At 44.4% G+C, this 18,547-nt stretch overlaps 1 protein-coding gene across 4 annotated transcripts; it reads right to left on the bottom strand.

Annotated features, from left to right (window-relative positions):
* Positions 1-286: 286 nt before the first annotated feature.
* On the bottom strand, positions 287-14,858 carry Tmem14a (transmembrane protein 14A). Of its 4 annotated transcripts, none has more exons than XM_055605882.1 (5): positions 14,685-14,858; positions 8,306-8,391; positions 4,082-4,183; positions 3,434-3,521; positions 287-865 (listed from the first exon to the last, which is right to left on the bottom strand). In XM_055605882.1, exons 2-5 carry the CDS (start codon positions 8,373-8,375, stop codon positions 826-828), a joined length of 300 nt encoding a protein of 99 aa, XP_055461857.1. In that variant the 5' UTR covers positions 8,376-8,391; positions 14,685-14,858; the 3' UTR covers positions 287-825. The 4 variants fall into 4 exon arrangements, with proteins under 4 accessions (XP_055461857.1, XP_055461843.1, XP_055461851.1 ...); XM_055605868.1 differs by having other exon boundaries at positions 14,628-14,706; XM_055605876.1 differs by lacking the exon at positions 14,685-14,858 and adding an exon at positions 14,364-14,621.
* Between the last annotated feature and the right edge of the window lie 3,689 nt (positions 14,859-18,547).

Below are 18,547 nucleotides of genomic sequence, written 5' to 3' on the forward strand. Positions count from 1 at the left end.
AGGGACAGAATTCCCAGAGACCACACCAGCCAGCAGAAAATGGGCAGGGATCTCCAGATTGTCTATCTGGTCCCTAAAACTGCCTAGGACATTACAGGCTATAACTGCTCTTAAAATGGAGTGGTGATTGTACAGGGGACGGGCATGGAGAGAGATGCTCCTGAGAAGTATGGAGACCTGGTGTGAACAACACTCCCCTGACATCCTTTTTACTAACAGTGAAACATGTTACATCAGAGATGACTGGGTGATTGAGTTTTAGAAAAGACAAAAATGAATGAAAAGATTTAAAATAAAATGTATTTTATTTGAATACAGAATACGTTCTGTTAGGACACTGATGTGCTGAGAATACAATTCCTTCAATGCAACCCACTCCTCCACCCCAACAATACAAAGAAAATCCCTAATGTACCAAAGAGGTAAACAAGTCATTAACATTCTCTGTGGTTCACTCCAGGAAACCCATTATCTGACAGGTTGCAGTTTAACCTAAACTTATTTGACTTGAGTCATAAGTGTCTGGAATTGTCAAAAGCAAAAAACAACCCCCAAATTCCACATATAAAACGACGCAAAGCAAAAAGACTACATAACAATTCATTAAAGACTAGGACTGACAAATAGAAACAGCTAAAATTTGTGCTTTAAAAAATTGTCAAATAAACACTGACAATTATTTTTAAATATTAGGGTGAACAACATTATTTTCATTTCAACATTAAGACATTTACCACTCTATTTAAGTTGCTCTTTTAAGTGCAAGAACCTTGCCTTCCAGGCACAGTAGAATGATGGGAGTTTGGTTCTTCACTCCTCTAGGTGCTAAAGCAACAGCAGGACAAGTCTCAGGATCATCATGAGGCTGAATAAAAAGAAGAGGAAGAAAAAGGGAGGGTCACGCTGATGGACAAGAAGGTCGTGTTCCTGTCCTGTTCCTATGCTGTGGCTTGTGAGGGCTCTATCACAGCACTCCTTGGGGTGGGGGTTGGGGATTCATTTTTCCTGTGTTCCAACTTTCCAGATGCAACTTACAACCATTCCCTGAACAGAGGAGAGAAATCAAAACCCACTGTTCTGAAAATATCAAATAAGAGTTTAAGGGAGAAAGGTCAGGGAGAAATATAAACTTCCAAAAGCTACAGAAGAAGAGCAACTCGGAAGAAACAATCCAGGGTGCTGGAGAGATGGCTCAGCAGTTAAGAACACTTGCTGTTCTTCCAGAGGACCAGAGTTTGGTTCCTGTATCCACAGCGGGAGCTCATAATAAATGATATGTAACTCCAGTTCCAATGGGTCTGATGACCTCTTCTGGCATCTGTAGGCACCTGTGCACTCACGGCAAACACACACACATCTTTTTTTTAGAAGAAGAATCAAGGAGTAATTCAGTGAGGGCATTTATTACAGGGTCAGGAACTGAGGTCTTCTCTTTATCATTAACCCCTACTTTCCATCCTCCCCAGCATCAAAGATCATTTTACAGGGACATAGCTGAAATGTTGTCCTTGGCAACCCCTCCACACACACACACAAAAAAAAAATCACCATAGCCACACTAGAAAATTCTAGAGCAACAAAGACCATAAAACTATTCAGGAAGCCATAACCCAGGGCAAAATAATACTGATACTTTAAGTATTTATGTTTTATCCTTTTTTTTTTTTTTTTTTTTTTTTTGCCACAGTCATCCTTATACATCTGTTCCAACTTTATTTGGGATGTTTTGATCCTGTTTTTATATTTGATTATGTTATCATTAATTTCCAATGACACTAACTGGTTTTTAAAGTATGATATGTAAATGCCTGTGATAATATACTTACTTTTCTGGTGAATTTCTAGGCAGCTTTAGTTTTTCAGTTTATTATATTTTCTATTACCAGCTTATTATATTTTCTATTAGAAATACAGCCACAGTGGAAATTGGGCTTTGTGTACCTCTTCTTTGAAAGTTTCTAAAAAAATTAAAATGTGGACCAAAGGAAGGCAATGCTAATAGCTTCCAACACACAAAGGCTTCCAGGAGGAATTAGAAACACTTTCTCTATATTTTGTTTGCGAAAATATATTTAATTTCAGGGACAGAATCACAGGATCAGGGCAAGGGACGTAGATCAGTGGCAGACGGCTTTGCCTGGCATGTATAAGGCCCTGGGGTCAGGCCTTGGCTTTGAAACAGTAACAGGTAACAGAGACCCATTCTCTAAAGAGACCCGTATATTTAAACACTTGGTTCCAAGCTGGTGGTGCAGTCCAGGAAGGTTATGGCTCCTGTTTGGAGTAGAACCTGGCTAGAGGAAGTATGTCACGAAGGGGTGGACTTTGAGGTTTTATAGTCTGTCTGGCTTCCTGTTCTCTCTGTGTGGACAGAATGCAGTCATTCCACTTCCTGGTTCCCAGGCCTGTCTCATCCAGGGCTGCTGTGCCTTACCTGATGTGATGTAGGGGCATTCTGTCACAGTAACAGAGCAGCAACTAATACACTCAACACCCAACCAAATGAAAAATCAAATAAATGAAATTAATGTTAGTTAAGATTATTTATTTATTTATTATGTATTTGCTTATGTAGGTTTTTGCTTTTTCGAGGCAGGGTTTCTCAGTGTAGCCTTGGCTGCCCTGGACTTGTTTTGTAGACCAGGCGGCCTGGAACTCATAGAGATCCACCTGCATCTGCCTCCCTGAGTGCTGGCGTTACAGGCGTGTGCCACCGCACCTGGTTGGTTACTTTTTTTTTTTAATTATCTCCCTTGAAAATTCAATGACTCAGACCATCACTGTCCAGCTCTCTAAAAGGGCACTGAATGAGTTTGCTGCTACGTGTGGATGAAGCAACTGAGGAGAACTTAACTCTTCATTTGGATAAAGATGAATATGTACCTCTGATTGAACACTACGAAGTGCAACAGAGAGGAATGTTGTCACACCAGAGACTGACTGAAACCATGGTGACTCACATCTGTTATGCTTATATTTATCCTAGGTGTGTATATGTGCGGGTACCTGCAGAGTCCAGAAGACATTGCCAGATCCCCTGGCCCTGAAGGTACAGGCGGTTGTAAGCCACCTGACGTGAGTTCTGGAAACCAAACTGATAGGAAAGGAGCAAGTGCTTTTGACTTCTGAGCTACCCCTCCACCATGGAAATGAATTCCTTTTTTAAAAGTTTTTCTTATTTCACGTGTAACAATGCCTGCATGCATGTATGTGTGGCCCTGGTGCACACGGAGGGCAGAGAGAGTGTTGGATCCTCCGGAGTTACCAAACCGGGTCCTCTCTCTGCAAGAGCGGTAAGTGAGCCAACTCTCCAGACCCAGGAAAATTAATTATTCACAAAACTCATCAGCACTCTGGCAGGACTGGCACTGCCATGGACTGTCACCTCTCTGAAATCCTGGCGTGGGAAAGCGTAGCTCAGGGTGGATCTTACCTTACGCCTGCAACCAGACCAGCAGGCATTATTTTCTTAGACCTCTTGAATCTCACACCCATTATGGTGGCCAGGAAGAAAGCTGTAACTGAAACCCAAATACCAAGAATTAGAATTTCAAACATTATCGAAATGTTTGCTAGTCAAAAGTCTAAAGCCACGTACCCTGGGTTGGTGTGGGGAGTGTTAAACAATAGGAAAGCTCCTACTAAGAGTAGGGAAAAAGAAACTAGAAACAAGCCAGCTTTGTTCTTTTACACAGCAATAAGGCATAGCTGTACACAAAAGCGATCTGTGGTCTAAACACAATGATGTAAGGCTACATAAAGGTATTTTCATGGCAACTTGAAATCCACATTAAATGTACACCTAAGAAAGTAAAAGAAAATCTAGTCATAATCCTACACCCTTCTGATTTAGTGTCTAGTAACAATGTTATAAAAAAAAAAAAAAAAAAAAAAACATGAGGTAGAAGGCTGTGAATGCTATTATTTTTGCTTAGTTCTGTGTAGAAAGGAACAAGAGTTATGCTCAATCTTGACACGGACTCACAGACACTTAACTTTGACAGTTTATTTTCTAGTAAGCATCTGGGAGGGGGCATCTTCCAGGTCGATCCTCTGGAACTGGGGAAAACATTTCACTTACACAGTGACACTTTGATATCCCGTCTGTCATTGGAGACACGGTAGGCTCCGTAGCCAGCCAAAAGGCCAACAGAAAGACCAGCAATCAAAGATGGAACTCCACCTGTGTTGGCGGGGAGGTGGGAGGGGAAAGAGAGAGAGAGAGAGCTGAAAATGAAAAGAATTCATTCCATCATTTTAAATCTAATACATACATGTTCTTACTTGGGCATTATAAGGGCATGAAGGCAAACTAAGTATGGACATCTTCACAGGCAGTTCATGCAAAACCCTAAATACACGTCAGAGGAACATGAGTACCCAGCAATGCAGAGGTAGGCATCACATGGAAGAGTAAGAAAGCCTTCCTTAGTCGCTTCTCTTCTTCTATCGGAAATGGGTCTCATGAGTATTTTTCATCTTACAAAGCTAAGGAGAGAAGTTCTGTGTATGCTTATCGATGGCTCTGCCTTGAATGATTATCTTCTAGCCTCAAGATATCGGCACTCAAAACAACCAATGGAGACTACACTGAGAGAGCAGAAGACACGGCCGGCCTGGTCTAGTCAAGCCTCCCAATGCAAAGCACCGTGATAAATGCTAACTTAGTACTTCTTATGCTCTGGACAGTGAGCTGCACGCTGGAGACATTGTGGATGATATGCATGCAATTCGTGCTTTAGAGAATTCAACTGATTTACTCCTGGGTGGAAGGTGAAACTATCTCTATGTTTTAAACACCCATAGGGAATTCAGTTAGGCAAATGGCTACAAACTGTAGCCATCCGTGCATGCATATAGGTATGGACAGACAGATGTACTATAACAGGGCCCAAGACCTTACCAGCACCTCCTAAGCCCCATCCAACACATTAGCACAACTGACTCTGCGATGGAGGTGCCATTTGGGATGTAAAACTCAGCATATAGACAGAACCACCTGCGAAAAGGTTAACAAAAATCTAACCCATCAAATTCCATAGTTCTAGAAAAGTCTCCAAAGGTTTTTAATTAACCTTGTTTTCTGGCTTCTGTAGTTCCACTTCTGGCTAACTGTTCTTGTTAACTGAAGTATATGTCAACCCAGAATGTGGGCTTTTGTTTTGTTATGTTTGTTTGTTTTGTGCTTAAAAGCTCACCCTGAGAAAGGTTTGAGCTACAATGGGATCCCAAATACCCAGTGTAGCCGCTGGCTAATAAAGACTTTCTTTTGGCTTAAACCCATGTCCAAGCAGTTTTCTCTGGTGAATGCCCCACAATAGACAGACAGACAGACAGACAGACACAAGACAGACAGACAGACACATACAAAGGGGGATAGGAAGAAGGAGACAGAGAGAGAACCCACCCTTTAAAAAAGAAGGTAGAAATATTCAGATATTCTTTTCTGTTTTGCAATAGAAGAATTTAGACACATCTTCGAGAAAAGTTATTTCAAAAGTAATTCTACCATGGTTTATGAAATTTCAGGTTTTTAGTAGTTAGTTTCCTGTTATGGTGAAAAAAAAAACTTAAAAATCCATGTAAAGGAAGAAAGCTTTCCTTTGGCTCAGTGAGAGACAGAGAGAAAGAGAAAGAGAAACAGGGACAGAGACAGTAAGAATAAGAAGAGCAGAGAGAATGTTTCCTTTGAAACACATAGTACTAAACATAATTTTAAACAATTATGTAAGTAAAAAAACAAAAACAAACAAACAAACAAAAAAACAACCAAAATCCTTGTGTCCAAACAAGTAAATTGTGGGTAAGATGGCAGACTTGAAGCTACCTCTGTGTGACCTACTGAAGGAGAAGAACCAAATGAGGGAAAAAGAAATAAATAATTTATTCCAAGGAGAACCAGAGAAGAACTTTGAGAATTCACAGAGATGGTGATAAGACATTCAAAAGGCACAGAGGGGAAAATGGGAGACACACTCAAGAGTAAGCCAAGCCGCCACTGTCCCAGTCACATGGTTCCCAGGAGGGGTGAAAGAAAACAGAAGCCTCATCCAGAACTGTTGGTATAATGTTCTTTTGGAATGTATACACTTTACCTTTGTTCATTCAAATGCTGATTTCTCTCCCAAACTCTCTGGTTTCAACCCAGACATTGCATTGTGATACTTATTCTAAGCATCACCTGTCTCAACTTTGTGTAAACATACCAAAATAAAGCAACCAGCCACAATGTTGAGCAATGGAAAGGAAGAGAGGGAGGAGCCACAGGACAGGAAGGTGTGGGAGACAGAGGAGGAGAGAAGGGCCGGAGAGAGCTGGGAGAGCGACGCTGGGAGAGATGGACTGGACCTAAGATTTCACTAAAAGCAAGTATAATGGGTGAATCTAAATGTTAGGAAACTATGAGGGCTTAGAGGTTTAAGATGGATTAACTATTGCCCAGCATTGTGATCTAGGTTAACTAAATAAATCATAGTCTCTGTGTGGTGATTTGATTAGACAGCTGTTTAGGATTAACAGCTGCTTTATCAAAAGATATATCAACAGTAAATATATATATACATACATATATATATATATATATATATATATATATATATATATATATGTATGTATTTTACAACACAGAATCAAAGCCAGGCAGCCCTGTGGAAAGCCCAGTGTCCTCACAGGTCTCAAACCTAGTTCTAAGTTTTGGTGGGACACTGATTCTTCTGTCACACAGACAGCAATAAGGAGGAATCCCATTCTGTCATTCTATGACTTGGAGAGCAGTGACCAGGTGTCATCTTCAGAGGCAGTCTGGAGAGGGGGACAGAATCTGTCAGTTATAGGACAGAGGAGGAAGAAGGTGGCTCAGTCACAAAGGAAGGATAAGCTTCATGACAGGAGGAGATGAACAAGGAGAGCTGGGAAGGAATCTATCTCATCCAACAGCACACCAGCAACCCCACCCCCCACACTGTCAGGGGAGACAAAAAACAAAAGACAACCACAGTCAGAAAACAATCCCAAATGCCTAAGAGTTAGTCCAGGCATGGTGGTGCACACCTCTAATCCCAGCCCTCAGGAGGCAGAGGCAGAGGGATCTCTGTGAATCTGAGGCCAGCCTGGGCTACACGGTGAGCTCCAGGACAGCCAGGACTACAAAGAGGAATCGTATTAAACACCATCATAGGTCAAATGGATTTTTATAGAGTTTTTCAGAATATCTTATCCTACACGTGCAAAATACACATTCTTCTCTCTAGACCACAGGGCACTCTCTAAAATACTCCACAAGCAGACTAGATCTGCCTATAATTAATTCTTTTTTTAATGCTCTTACTTTTTAGGCTGGGTGTGGTAGCATACACCTTTAATCCCAGAATTCAGGAGGCAGAAGCAAACTGATCTCTGTGGGTTCGAGGTCAACCTGATCTATATAGTAGTCCTAGGCCAGCTATGCTACATAGTGAGACCTGTTCTAAAAACAAAAACAAAAAACAATTAATTATTAACAAAAGAATCTGCCTATAAAACCACAGAAGTATGACAGTGAAGCTCAGAAAGGTATAAATATTTATAACTATAAAATATAAGTAATTAAGTACTTTATATTTTTATTTATTTTGTGGGTTAAGAAATTATGATTTGCCCTTCAGAGGCTAAAAGATCCATTATTATTTTCCAGAATAAATAGAAGTAAGATAAATTATATAAAAACAATAACATTAGTAGTAGCTACATTATGAAATATAACATTCTTAGGACCAGAAAAGACTGTAACTTCTGCATCTTCTTTGTTTATAATATCCTTAGTAAGTATCCTTATAAGTATAGAATCCTTATAAGTACAGTATCCTTAAGTAAGATGTTTTTTTTTTTTTTGTAAATGGGGGTGAAGAGCAAGTTGCCTTGAAGAAGATTAATTAGTTAATTATTTATATTAATTATTTAGATTAATTATAATTGCTAGTGAAATTATTTTGTGGAAAAACAAGAATGCTCTGCCACGCTTGGTCCCATGTAACTCCCTTCTCTCCTAAGGCATGCTGGTTCTCAGCCACCTCTGAGCCATCTTTAGCTTCTTGTCCTGGTCACAGATCCTCAGGAGAGTGCAACACAGCCAATAACTCCCCACTACGGTCACCAACTCTGCACTAAGTTCCTTCGATGAATGTGTGCAGGGCATGGTGGTGGCCACCTGTATTCCCAGCACTTGGGAGGTCAGTAGTGAGTTTGAGGCTGGCCTGAGCTACAGGAGACACTGTATCAGGAAGGAAGGCAGAGAAGGAGGAGGAGAGGGACAGAGGGAAAGGCTTACCTCTTCGCTTATATCCCAAAATACTTCCAATTGTCACAAAGGCTGCATAACCAAAACCAAGCAGGTCCATTGGTGAGGATGCAAGCCTAAAGAAAGGGCGAGGGCACGTTATACAGTGTTTTGAAGACCAAATGTGTGCATGAATGAGAGGTATCCCACAAAACTATGGGATCTCTCTGGCCCCCAAAGAAAGGAGGTTCAGTTCTGACCTCTTGTAGCACCCAGACACTCTCTCCTTTCTCATCACCACACACACACACACGTAGGGGGTGGACCTTAGCCAATTTCATGCTGCCCATCTTCAAGACCTGCCATGCCCTGAGCTGTTTACAGTTTCAAAATAAGACCTGCTCTGAGGGGGCTGACTAGACTTTCCAGCTCCTGTTTGCTTCTTGGCTTTCAAGGCCCTCTTCCCCTCAACCTATGAGACACACCACCACCTGGGCCCACCGTCCTCTGCACCTGCTCTTAATTACATCTTCACCAGCTCTTCGGACTTGGTCTTTCGAGAGCTTTGCAGTGGGTGGCTTCTGCCTCCTCTACATAAGGATTCACTCTGACCATTTGCTTCCCAGTCAGTGACTACAACATTCACTTGTAATCAACAGAGAATCACTGTGCCTTAGCATGACGCCCTTCCCCACAGTTAACTGTTCGCTCTGAATCACTGGACAGGCAGAGACGCTCCAGTGGTAAGGAGAGGTTTCTGTTGAAACCCTGCCTACAATTACCCAAAATGCAACAGAAGATGGCCTCAGGAGATAAGGAATCTTACCTCTAGATCAGCTGTTCTCAACCTGTGGGTCACTACCCTTTTGGGGGTGAATGACCTTTTCACAGGGGTCATCTAAGACCACCTGCAGATGCAGATATTTACATTATAACACATAACAGCAGCAAAATTAGTTATGAAGTAGCATAACTTGTGGTTGGGGGTCACAGCATTAGAAAGCTTGAGAACCATTGTTAGAGCTGATTGTGGATTCATAGGCCATGACCTTGTCTCCCATGTCTCTCCAAGCAAGGGATGTAGATGAGATGTGATGTAATTCTTCAGCTTGTTAAATTCTATATTAATGGATGCTTTTTAAATAGTATTTTTATTAAATACTATCCTACATATTTTTATGTATTAGTAATAATAATGTATTAGTATCCTACATAATGTATTTTTAACATATTCCCTCCTCCCCCAGCTCCTCCCAGCTCCACCAGCTTTTTTACTCACCCAATTTTGTACACCCCCTCCCATAAAGTCCAATTTGTGTAAAATAATCTTGGGTATGAGGCCTAGAAAGTGGCTGACCTACCAAGAGTCATATCCTTAAGAAAACTGACTGACTCTCCCTCCCAGCAGCAATCACATGCTCACAGCTCCTCAGGTGAGGGCAGAAATTTGTGTCCATCCATCTCCCCACCGCCATACTGGGGTTTTGTCTGGCCTGAGCTGGCCCAGGCCTCATGCATGCTGTAAGAATTGCTGTGGGTTCATCCTGCTGTGTCTGGATAACACTGTTTGCAGTCCTCAGCGGCCTCTGGCTCTAATAGTCTCTCTACCCCTTCTTAGCTGATCCCTGGGCCTTTGGGGGAGGGGTATGACAGACATCCCATTCAGTGCTTAGCGTTCCTCAGTCTTATTCTCTGCATGTTGACCAGTTGTGAGTCTGTGTTACTTACTGACTACTGTGAGAAGTTTCCCTGAAGGGGGTTGAAAGCTACGATAACCTATGGGTACAGGGATAAATATTAGCAGCCACTTAATACCATGTCCTTTTATCAGAATAACAGCAATAAACTCTCCCTGTCGCCTAAGACCTCTGTAATCACAGGCTTTTGACATTTTTACATCTATTTTTCCATAGGAAAAATGATGTTAGTAAATATGAAAAAGGTAATGGTATATTAAGTTTCCTGTGCCACTTTTCTGTGTGTGTGTGTACGCATGTGAAAATGTGTGTGTGTGCTCACTGGGGATTTAATCCAGGTCTTGCACATACCAGGCAGGAGCTCCATCGCTGAGCTTTATCCCTAGCTCTCTCGTGCACTGCTTTAATTGTCTCACTGTTCTTCTTTTAGATCAATCATTCTCAGAAGACTGACTCAGAATGGGGAAGGTGTCAAGCTGATCTCAGAGTCATTTAGAATCAAGTGTGGTAGTTCATGCTTGTGGTCTATGCTTTTAGGAGGCCTTCCAGGAGTTCAAGGCCAACTTCACTTACATACTGAATTCCTGGCCAGTGAGGCTACAGAGTAAGACAAACACCAAAAAACAAACACAGAGAAAGAGAGGATGTCACAGAAGATAAGGCAACACTGAAAGAATCCTCATATTTGCACAAAGAACTAACACAGATTTCATCTGTGCCCAAGAAGTGGCACCAAGGAGCATAACATATAGGAAGGACCCGAGTTCAAAAATATTTGATGGCCTAACAAGTATTGAAGAAATAATGATGACAATGATAGGGGCTGGACAGAAGGCTCAGTAATTAAGAAAGCAGACCACTCTTCCAGAGGATTAGGGTTCAATCCCCAGAACCTACAGAGCAACACATGACTGTCTGTTAATTCCAGCCCCTTCTGGATCTAATGCAGCCTCTCTGGCCTCTGTGGTCATCAGGCCCTCCCTTGGTGTGTAAACATACATATACCAAAATACCCCAAAACATTAAAACAAAACAAAACAAAAGCCTCAGAAAACTAGAGAAGAAATAGGCTGTGGTAAAATCCAAACAGAACAAAAACATAAAAATAAAAGTACATACTCGCACACGCACACACACACACACACACACACACACACACACACACACACACACAAACACACACCCAAATAGAACGTATTAGGTGAGGCATAGTGGCACACACCTTCAACCCCAGGTGGGTGAATATACATGAGTCTGACGCCTCCCTGGTCTGCACAATGAGTTCCAGGACACCCATAGTGAAACCCCCATCTGTGCGGGTAGGAAGTGCCTAAGTAACTAGAATAAAATTTGAAAACTAAGCAAATAAACAAATGGAGAAAGCTTTTTTTGTTTTTTTGAAGAAACAGGAACTCAGGGTGAAACAAAGACAATTCTTCGGAGACAGAAGCACCTGATTCTCTATCACCCAGTCAGTCGCCACACACACTTGACAAGGGAGCTGCTATCATTGGGTTTCCCAGGTGAGGAAACGGAGGCTCGGAGAAGGCAAGCAATGTCCGAACCACACACAGCCAAGGTTGCAGAGTGAGGGAAGTCCCGGTGCTGGAGGCCAGGCACTACCACCGCCGAGAACGGAGTTATTGGTCTTGACACGGCAAACAGGCATCGGAAGAGATGTGCCTCAGAGCCCTTCCGAAGTGGATTCTTCACACACACCCCCACCCCCGTGACTCACACTGCACTGCCCGACGAGCATCTCCCAGAAAGTCTACTCACTCACCACCACACAGGAATAAACCAGGCCACATGCCTCGGCCTCGCCGGGACCCAGGCTCCCCAGCTGTGTGAAAGCAGGAGCATGCTCAACTGCCCCATCATTACCGAATCCTCCATTTCACAACTATAAATGTCTAGCTTGCATGGTTCACTTCAGAATGAGTTACAGTACCAGAAGAGCGCCTGGCACATGCTGAGCATTCAATAAACGTTAATTAGTCCAGGCACAGAGAGACAAATCCCATGTGTTCTCACTTACACGTGGAAGCTAAATAGTTATGAAAGCCTGGAAACGGTTTGAGGAGGGAGACGTTAAGGGGTACACGGTGTCCTTGTAAAGGAGGAACAGTGTGTCATGTCCTGCAGCACAGTGGGATAGCTGTGGTTGGCAACTACCAGATTCCTCAACAGGAGGTACACAGGAGTTTGGAAGGTCCCAGCAAGGAGAAATAATAAACGTCTGAGGTAATGGCTATGCCAGTTACCCTACTCTCCTGATTAAACATTATATACATGATGCTGAAATGCCACACTCTATCCCATAATATGTACTACAATTACTGTGTGTCAATTAAACATAAAGGTGCCCTTTAAAACAAATACTAGCTGTGCAGTAATGTTCTTTCACTGTCATTCCTATTTTTAAGCCCATTACTGTTTCAGTACACCAGGAAAACACCTGATGCAGAAGAAATCTGTCACTTGGACAGTCAGTGAAGACTGTCTTCCCTTCCCTTCCCACTCAACAAGTATTTATCGAGCATTATCAATGCATGCTATCTCTGTACTGAGGAAGCAGTTTTGGAAAGGTTGTAGACACAGGCTTCTCTACAGTACCACAGAGCAGGGAGAAGCACCAGGTGAAGAGTCCCCAGGAGGACAGGTACGATGGACATTGGAGCCTAAGGATGTCCAGAGAAGGCAAGGTCCCAGCCGGGATCCTGGGAAAAGCAGGAATAAGCACAGTGGCCAACTGTTCCGTGCAGATGAATGAACTTGTGCAAAGACTTCTGGGAGTTAGAACTCGAGGCATGCTTGCAAATAAAATCAAATCCAAATAGAGGGAGGGTGAGAGAGTTGGTCAGGAATCTGTGCTGTTTCCAGCACCCACGGTGTACAACACACAAATGCCTGTAAGTCTAGCCTCACAGGATCTGATGACCTCCTTTGAACCCCTTATACCCGAGGGCAAGTACTCTCAACGTGCACAAACCCACACAGAGACACATATAGTTAAAAAGTAATGGCAATCTTAAAAAACCGAAAGACTATGAAAAGAGCATCTGTTCAGAACTATTACCTACACTCACATCAGCCCTGTAAAGGGGGTCTGTGGCTCTTGTGCCAAGGTCAGTGAAGGGTTAAGTAAGCAAGCCTTACAGACTAAAATTCTAGCAAATGTTTCCTAGCTGTGAGAGTGGACCCTAAGAAAGGCAGGGACAGATATTGGTTGCATGAATGCACTAAACCAATTGGTTGATGAGGGCCACCTGCCCTAGAGAAAGGACAATGAAAGCAGAGCAGGGTGGTGAGAGATTCAGCCTTTAGAACACAGCCTGGGGGTGTAAGAGAAAGGCAGGGAAGTTACAAGGATGACTCTCCTACTGGCCCCTGGCTTGGGCCTCTAGAAGATGGAGGGTTGGGTGGTCTTAATGCTTTTCCCTGAGTCACAGCCCTAGGGTAGCAGCAAGTAAGTGTGTGTGTGTGTGTGTGTGTAGGATTTGAGATATAGAATGAGGTGTCTCACAGGAACACACCCATCTTTACAAGTCCAATGCTGGTAAGACAGATCATTCATCATTGGATATAATTTGAGGACTTAATCTTTCTTCTAAGTTTACCAAAAGTGTGAAAAGTGATTTCACCTTCTTGAGTCTCCCAGTTGCTCCTGGGACCCTCTTAGGGACAAATTCCTTTAATCTGGTGTAAAACTGTTTGTGGTGTGCGGCCTGCCCAATTCTCGTTCCTCAGCCAGTCAAGCCCACGGAGGGCAAACCCACACTAGCTCATCTGCGCACAGCAGGGAGCCCACTGCCCTGAGTGAATGAGTGACTGGGAGGCTCAGAGACACACCCTGTGTGAACTTACACAGTAGCCGCAGTAGCCGTCTACTCTCCCCTCCACCCCTGGCTACACTGTCAGGGACCCCACAATTCCTTCATCTCCACAGACAACAGAGTGTTGTTCTAAAGAGGCTAACACAAATCCATTCCCAACCCTTGCTCACTGAGAAAATTCACAAGTCAATGATCTTTCTATCTTCTTCTGGGTGGCAGAGGAAAAGCCTAAGCCACGAGAAAGCATTAAGGGTGTAAGAGTATGAAGGGAATGAGGTTCGAAGGAGGAAAGTTCATTGCATGTTCCTGCAATAGACTAAGGCTTGGTTCTGATACTGGGCCAGAAAGCATCCCGTGCGCAATGCAGCAAAAAAAATAATTGACTGCTAACACACAAAACTAAAAGACAAATCCATGCCTTGCCCTATTCCAAGTCCTCCAGAATCTAGTCAACCCCACTAAGAGATCTGTGGGTAATTATACACAAAGCATTTTCACACAAAAATAAAACAGTTGCCTACCTCTGAGCAACCTGGGCATGAAAGCCATTAGTGAAGAAGTCTGGATGACCCTTACCTAACCACCACACCCCACCTCCGGGAGGGTAGAAGGCAGATGAGTTATAGGGCCCCAGGAAGGCAGAAATTCAGGATATTGGCAGGATGCACCAGCAAAGATCTCTAGGAGGACAGCTTCCTTCCTTCCTTCCTCAGATCCTCTGAACTGTTTTTTTTGTTGTGAAGACGAGAATGAAGGAGAGGGCAGATGCTCAGCAAAGACCCGTTTATTTTCGTGCCTTTGCAAGAAAAGTTTCCTTAATGGGACGGAGGTACAGCTCACCTGCCCTTGCTGCAGCTGGGGAAGGCGGAAAAAGAGCGAGACGCGCAAGCGCAGTACCTCACTCAGGAAGCAGTACTGCGCCGGCGCACTCCCACACTGCGACTGCGTTTTAGTCCTCCCGGGAGCTGGTTAGAGAGAAGCCTGGTCCGATCCCACGTCCTTAGGCTGTCCCCAGTCCAGGAGAAGGGTGCGAGCTGCAGTAGCCAAGACACTAGGAACTCGCCTCTGCTGCGTCGGCCCCGGGAGCGCAGGGTTGGAACCTGCTGCCCCCTCCCGGCCGGGCCGACGATTGCAGCGGGACCCCTCGGTTTAGAGCACCCCAACACACACACCCAAGCAGCGGTAAGATTTTTAGGGAGGTAAACAACATCAGGCAGTGTACAGATTGTTTCCATTTTCAGTAGATGTAGGGGACGGTCCAAAAGGTGAAGAGCTCTTTCCACAATCAGAGTCCGAGGGCCCTTACAGCTCACCATCTCGGCAGAAGAGGGCATAGCATCACGAGTCTGCTTTTACCATGTGTGAGACCAGGATAGCCAGCCTTAGATGTCCCGGAGGAATGGTACGGAACGCCAGAGTTGGGAAGCAATTTGAGTCTTGCGAGTCCAGGGGAATCAGCTCCCAGAAAGAAACTTAAGTTGACAAGAAATTGTCCTCACGCCACTACAGTTTTCCCTTCTAGGCTGAAAATAGTTCCTAGGACAAACTGCCGTCTGTTATACAACAGTCCAGGTATTGAGGAAGGTCCCAGAACTCTGTGGGGTGGGGAATAACAGGATCCCCTCCCCAACACAAATGAACCTAATATATGCATTAAATCTCCTTACACACACACACACACACACACACACACACACACACACACACACACACGAGTATTTGGGGAAGTAATGTGACTGTTACCTTGAGAACTGGGAAGTCTAAACTGGTCCTAGGGAATTAAACCCCGGGAGAGTCACAGGAGCACTAGCAGCCAGACGGAGGGATGTGTTTTCCTCGCATCCTGAAGTTTGCTTCCACGTTCTCCTGACTCCCCTTCCCACCTCCTGCTTGTCCACCGTCACCCCAGCCTTCTCTCTCTCCTCAGACTCACAGACCACTTTCCCTACTCAAAATAAAATGAGGTCCGTGTTGGAATGCTTTATTGTTCTTAGGACATGACTGAGTACATGATGGTTCCTTTGATCTCACACTGCATTTACACACTTTGGTCTTTGTTCTTGTTTGGTTGGTGCTGTGAACTGGGGCACAGCCTCTCGTGCACTCTAGCTCTTAAACACTCTGCCACCAAGGCACAGCATTGGCCCTCTGGCAGGGTGAAAATGTGGCTCAGTCTAGAAGCTCTGAGATTCTGTTCCTGAAGTTTCAGAAGATGGAAGCAGCCCCAATGTGCTCCTGATCAGTTATTCTAAATGACCTCGGAGAACATCTCTCTGTGTGACATCGGGATTCCGTGCTGTCACATATGTGGAACAGGATTGCTCGTAGGTAGAAGAACCTTGTTACTTGAGCCATCAGCTGCCACCTGCCCTAGTGGATGGTCAGGGTGGAGCTCAGGATGAGGGTGTAGGGAAACCTCATACCTTTGACAACTTGCAATATTGTGTGTGTGGTGGCTTGATTGAAAATGGCCCCCAACGACTCATGGGAAGTTAGGAGGTGTGGCATTGCTGCAGTAGGTGTGGTCTTGCTGGAGGATGTGTGTCACTGGGGGTGGACCTTGCGGCTTCAGAAGCTCAAGCCAGGCCCAGTGTTGCTCTTTCTTCCTGATGCCTGTAGATCTGAGTGTAGAACTCTCTGCTCCTTCCCCTGCACCATGTCTCCTGCAGGCTGCCATGCTTCCTGTCATGATGGCAATGGACTACACCTTTGAACTGTAAACCAGCCCAATGAAGTGTTTTCTGTATGAGAGTTGCTGTGGCCATGCTGTCTCATCACAGCAACAGATACCCTAAGATAGACTGTCTACTGATGATCCACAGCAACAGAACTGCAAAATTACATGTGCTTTCGGCTTTCTGGAGAAATACACCAAATAAAATGTGTAAGATTTCAAAGGAAGCTCAGTTTTTGAAGGGTACAGTATCTGGGGTTGTGTCTATTGGCACAGTTTCAGAGCCGTGTACGTACGACTGCAATTTAAGGTATCTGTAATGGGACTGTCTGTGGACTCTAGTGATAAGAGACACATATTAGTGCTGCCATGTTTTGATGTCTGCTTTCCTAATGGACATTAGGAGCTTAAGCGAGAGGTTAGTGAAAACACAAATTTCTTTATTCGGCTTGACTATCACACTGCCTGATTCCAACCCTTAGACCATGTTGGAATTGCAGATCCTAAAGGAAAGAATCTAGTTCTTTAGTAATGAGTGTTTTCATAAAATAAGTACAGAAAGAAATAGAGCAATGGAGAGGCAGGACAATAGTCCAGCTGATCAGTCAGGCCTTTTTTGAGTCCATTTGAAGGTCAGAGCTGTTGTGTTCAATGCCACCTCTTACATCATAGTAAATCATTTGCCTAAGGGGGGGGACAGCAGGGAGATTCACAAAACAACTCTCTAAAGCCAGCTAGGAAGATCCACACAGCTCCTTGTTCCCTTCCTAACCATATCTTTTCCTTCCTGACCCAGATGGTAGGCTTAACCTTGATCGTCCACCAGGGGATGCCAGCGGGCACTGACAGGGCATACAGTCAGCCACCACCTCCAATTAGATGAGCTGATATCCAGGCCCTGGAGCGCATAACTCACGATAGAGGAAAAATCCAGTCAACAGAAGCCAAAATAGCCATGTCTGTCTGGGCTGCCAGCCACACCATGTGTGATCATGAAAACTTGTCAGAGTGAGAATGGCCCAGACCATGCCTGCTATAGGGCTGATTCCAAAGATCTATGCTGTGATCTTAAACCAGGCGGCCATCTTTAGTCCATGCTGGAGATATTTTAGAACTTGCTGCTCCTGGGAGAGGTGCCAGTATACCCTCGGTGGGTCTGAGTTCTTCCTGAAAATCGACAGCCATCACAAGGCTGCTGTGTGTATTGCAGTCTGCACGGTAACTAGATGCTAACATTAACTCCCTATAAGGGTCAAGAGAAGGAGCTGGGATTCTGAACCAGGAAGATGCCTGGTGTGATGTCGCATGCCTTTAATCACAGTACTTGTGGGACAGAGGCAGACAAATCTATGTGAATCCAAGGTGAGCTTGTTCTATGTAGCAGGAACCAGGACAGCCAGAGCTACATATTGAGACCCTGTCTCAAACAAAATATCCATCGACCACCACCAAAAGCCCCACACCAACCCTGAAGTCAGGCTTAGAGCTTGCATTGTTGCTTTTGGTACGGGGACGCCTCAATGCAAGGATTCTGATCGTGCCTGGAGAGCGGAGCACTGTGTCTACACGACAGATTGTGACTCCTCTCTCAGCCTCTTGAAGCTTGTTGTTCAGCAGATGCGGGACTGACATAGACTAGCTAGTCCTTCTCCAGTGACAGGTCCTGAGTTGGAGGTGCCAGGGGATGAGAAAGGTAGAGAAGATAAGAGCTGGGGTGAAAGGTCCAGCACAGGCGTGGTCTTATGCCAAGCAAACTTACTAATAATTAAGGCACTTTTATATCCTGTTACCAGGGGAGAGATGGGACAGACCGTGTTACACTATGGGACAAAGTCAGGAGTGGGAGACTAAATATTGTTGCACAAAGGGAACACAGGGTACTTCAAGAGCTGTCGGAGACAGCTTGAGACAGCCTTGGGACTGGTAACTCCAGTCTCTTCACGGGGAGAAAGCCAAGTGAACCCCTTCAAGGTCCATGCCTCAGCCCCAGACTAGCCTTGCCAAGTCTGCTCCTGAGCAAGGACAGAGCTCCGCTCCTTTGTCCTTTCCTCGGGGCTTCTGAGAAAGACTCAGAATGGTCTGGCTA

The sequence above is a fragment of the Psammomys obesus genome, unplaced genomic scaffold (assembly GCF_907164565.1).
Source record: "Psammomys obesus unplaced genomic scaffold, mPsaObe1.curated_primary_1811, whole genome shotgun sequence".
Taxonomy (NCBI): Eukaryota; Metazoa; Chordata; class Mammalia; order Rodentia; family Muridae; genus Psammomys; species Psammomys obesus.

Excerpts from the sequence above, each read along its gene's own strand:
- Tmem14a (XM_055605882.1), bottom strand. The coding sequence starts at position 8,375 with ATGGACCTGCTTGGTTTTGGTTATGCAGCCTTTGTGACAATTGGAAGT. Across the intron at positions 3,522-4,081 it reads GGATATCAAAGTGTCACTGT|TTACAGCTTTCTTCCTGGCC; the intron begins GTAAGTGAAATG and ends TTTGGGTTTCAG. Across the intron at positions 866-3,433 it reads GGTCTGGTTGCAGGCGTAAG|CCTCATGATGATCCTGAGAC; the intron begins GTAAGATCCACC and ends CTTTTTATTCAG.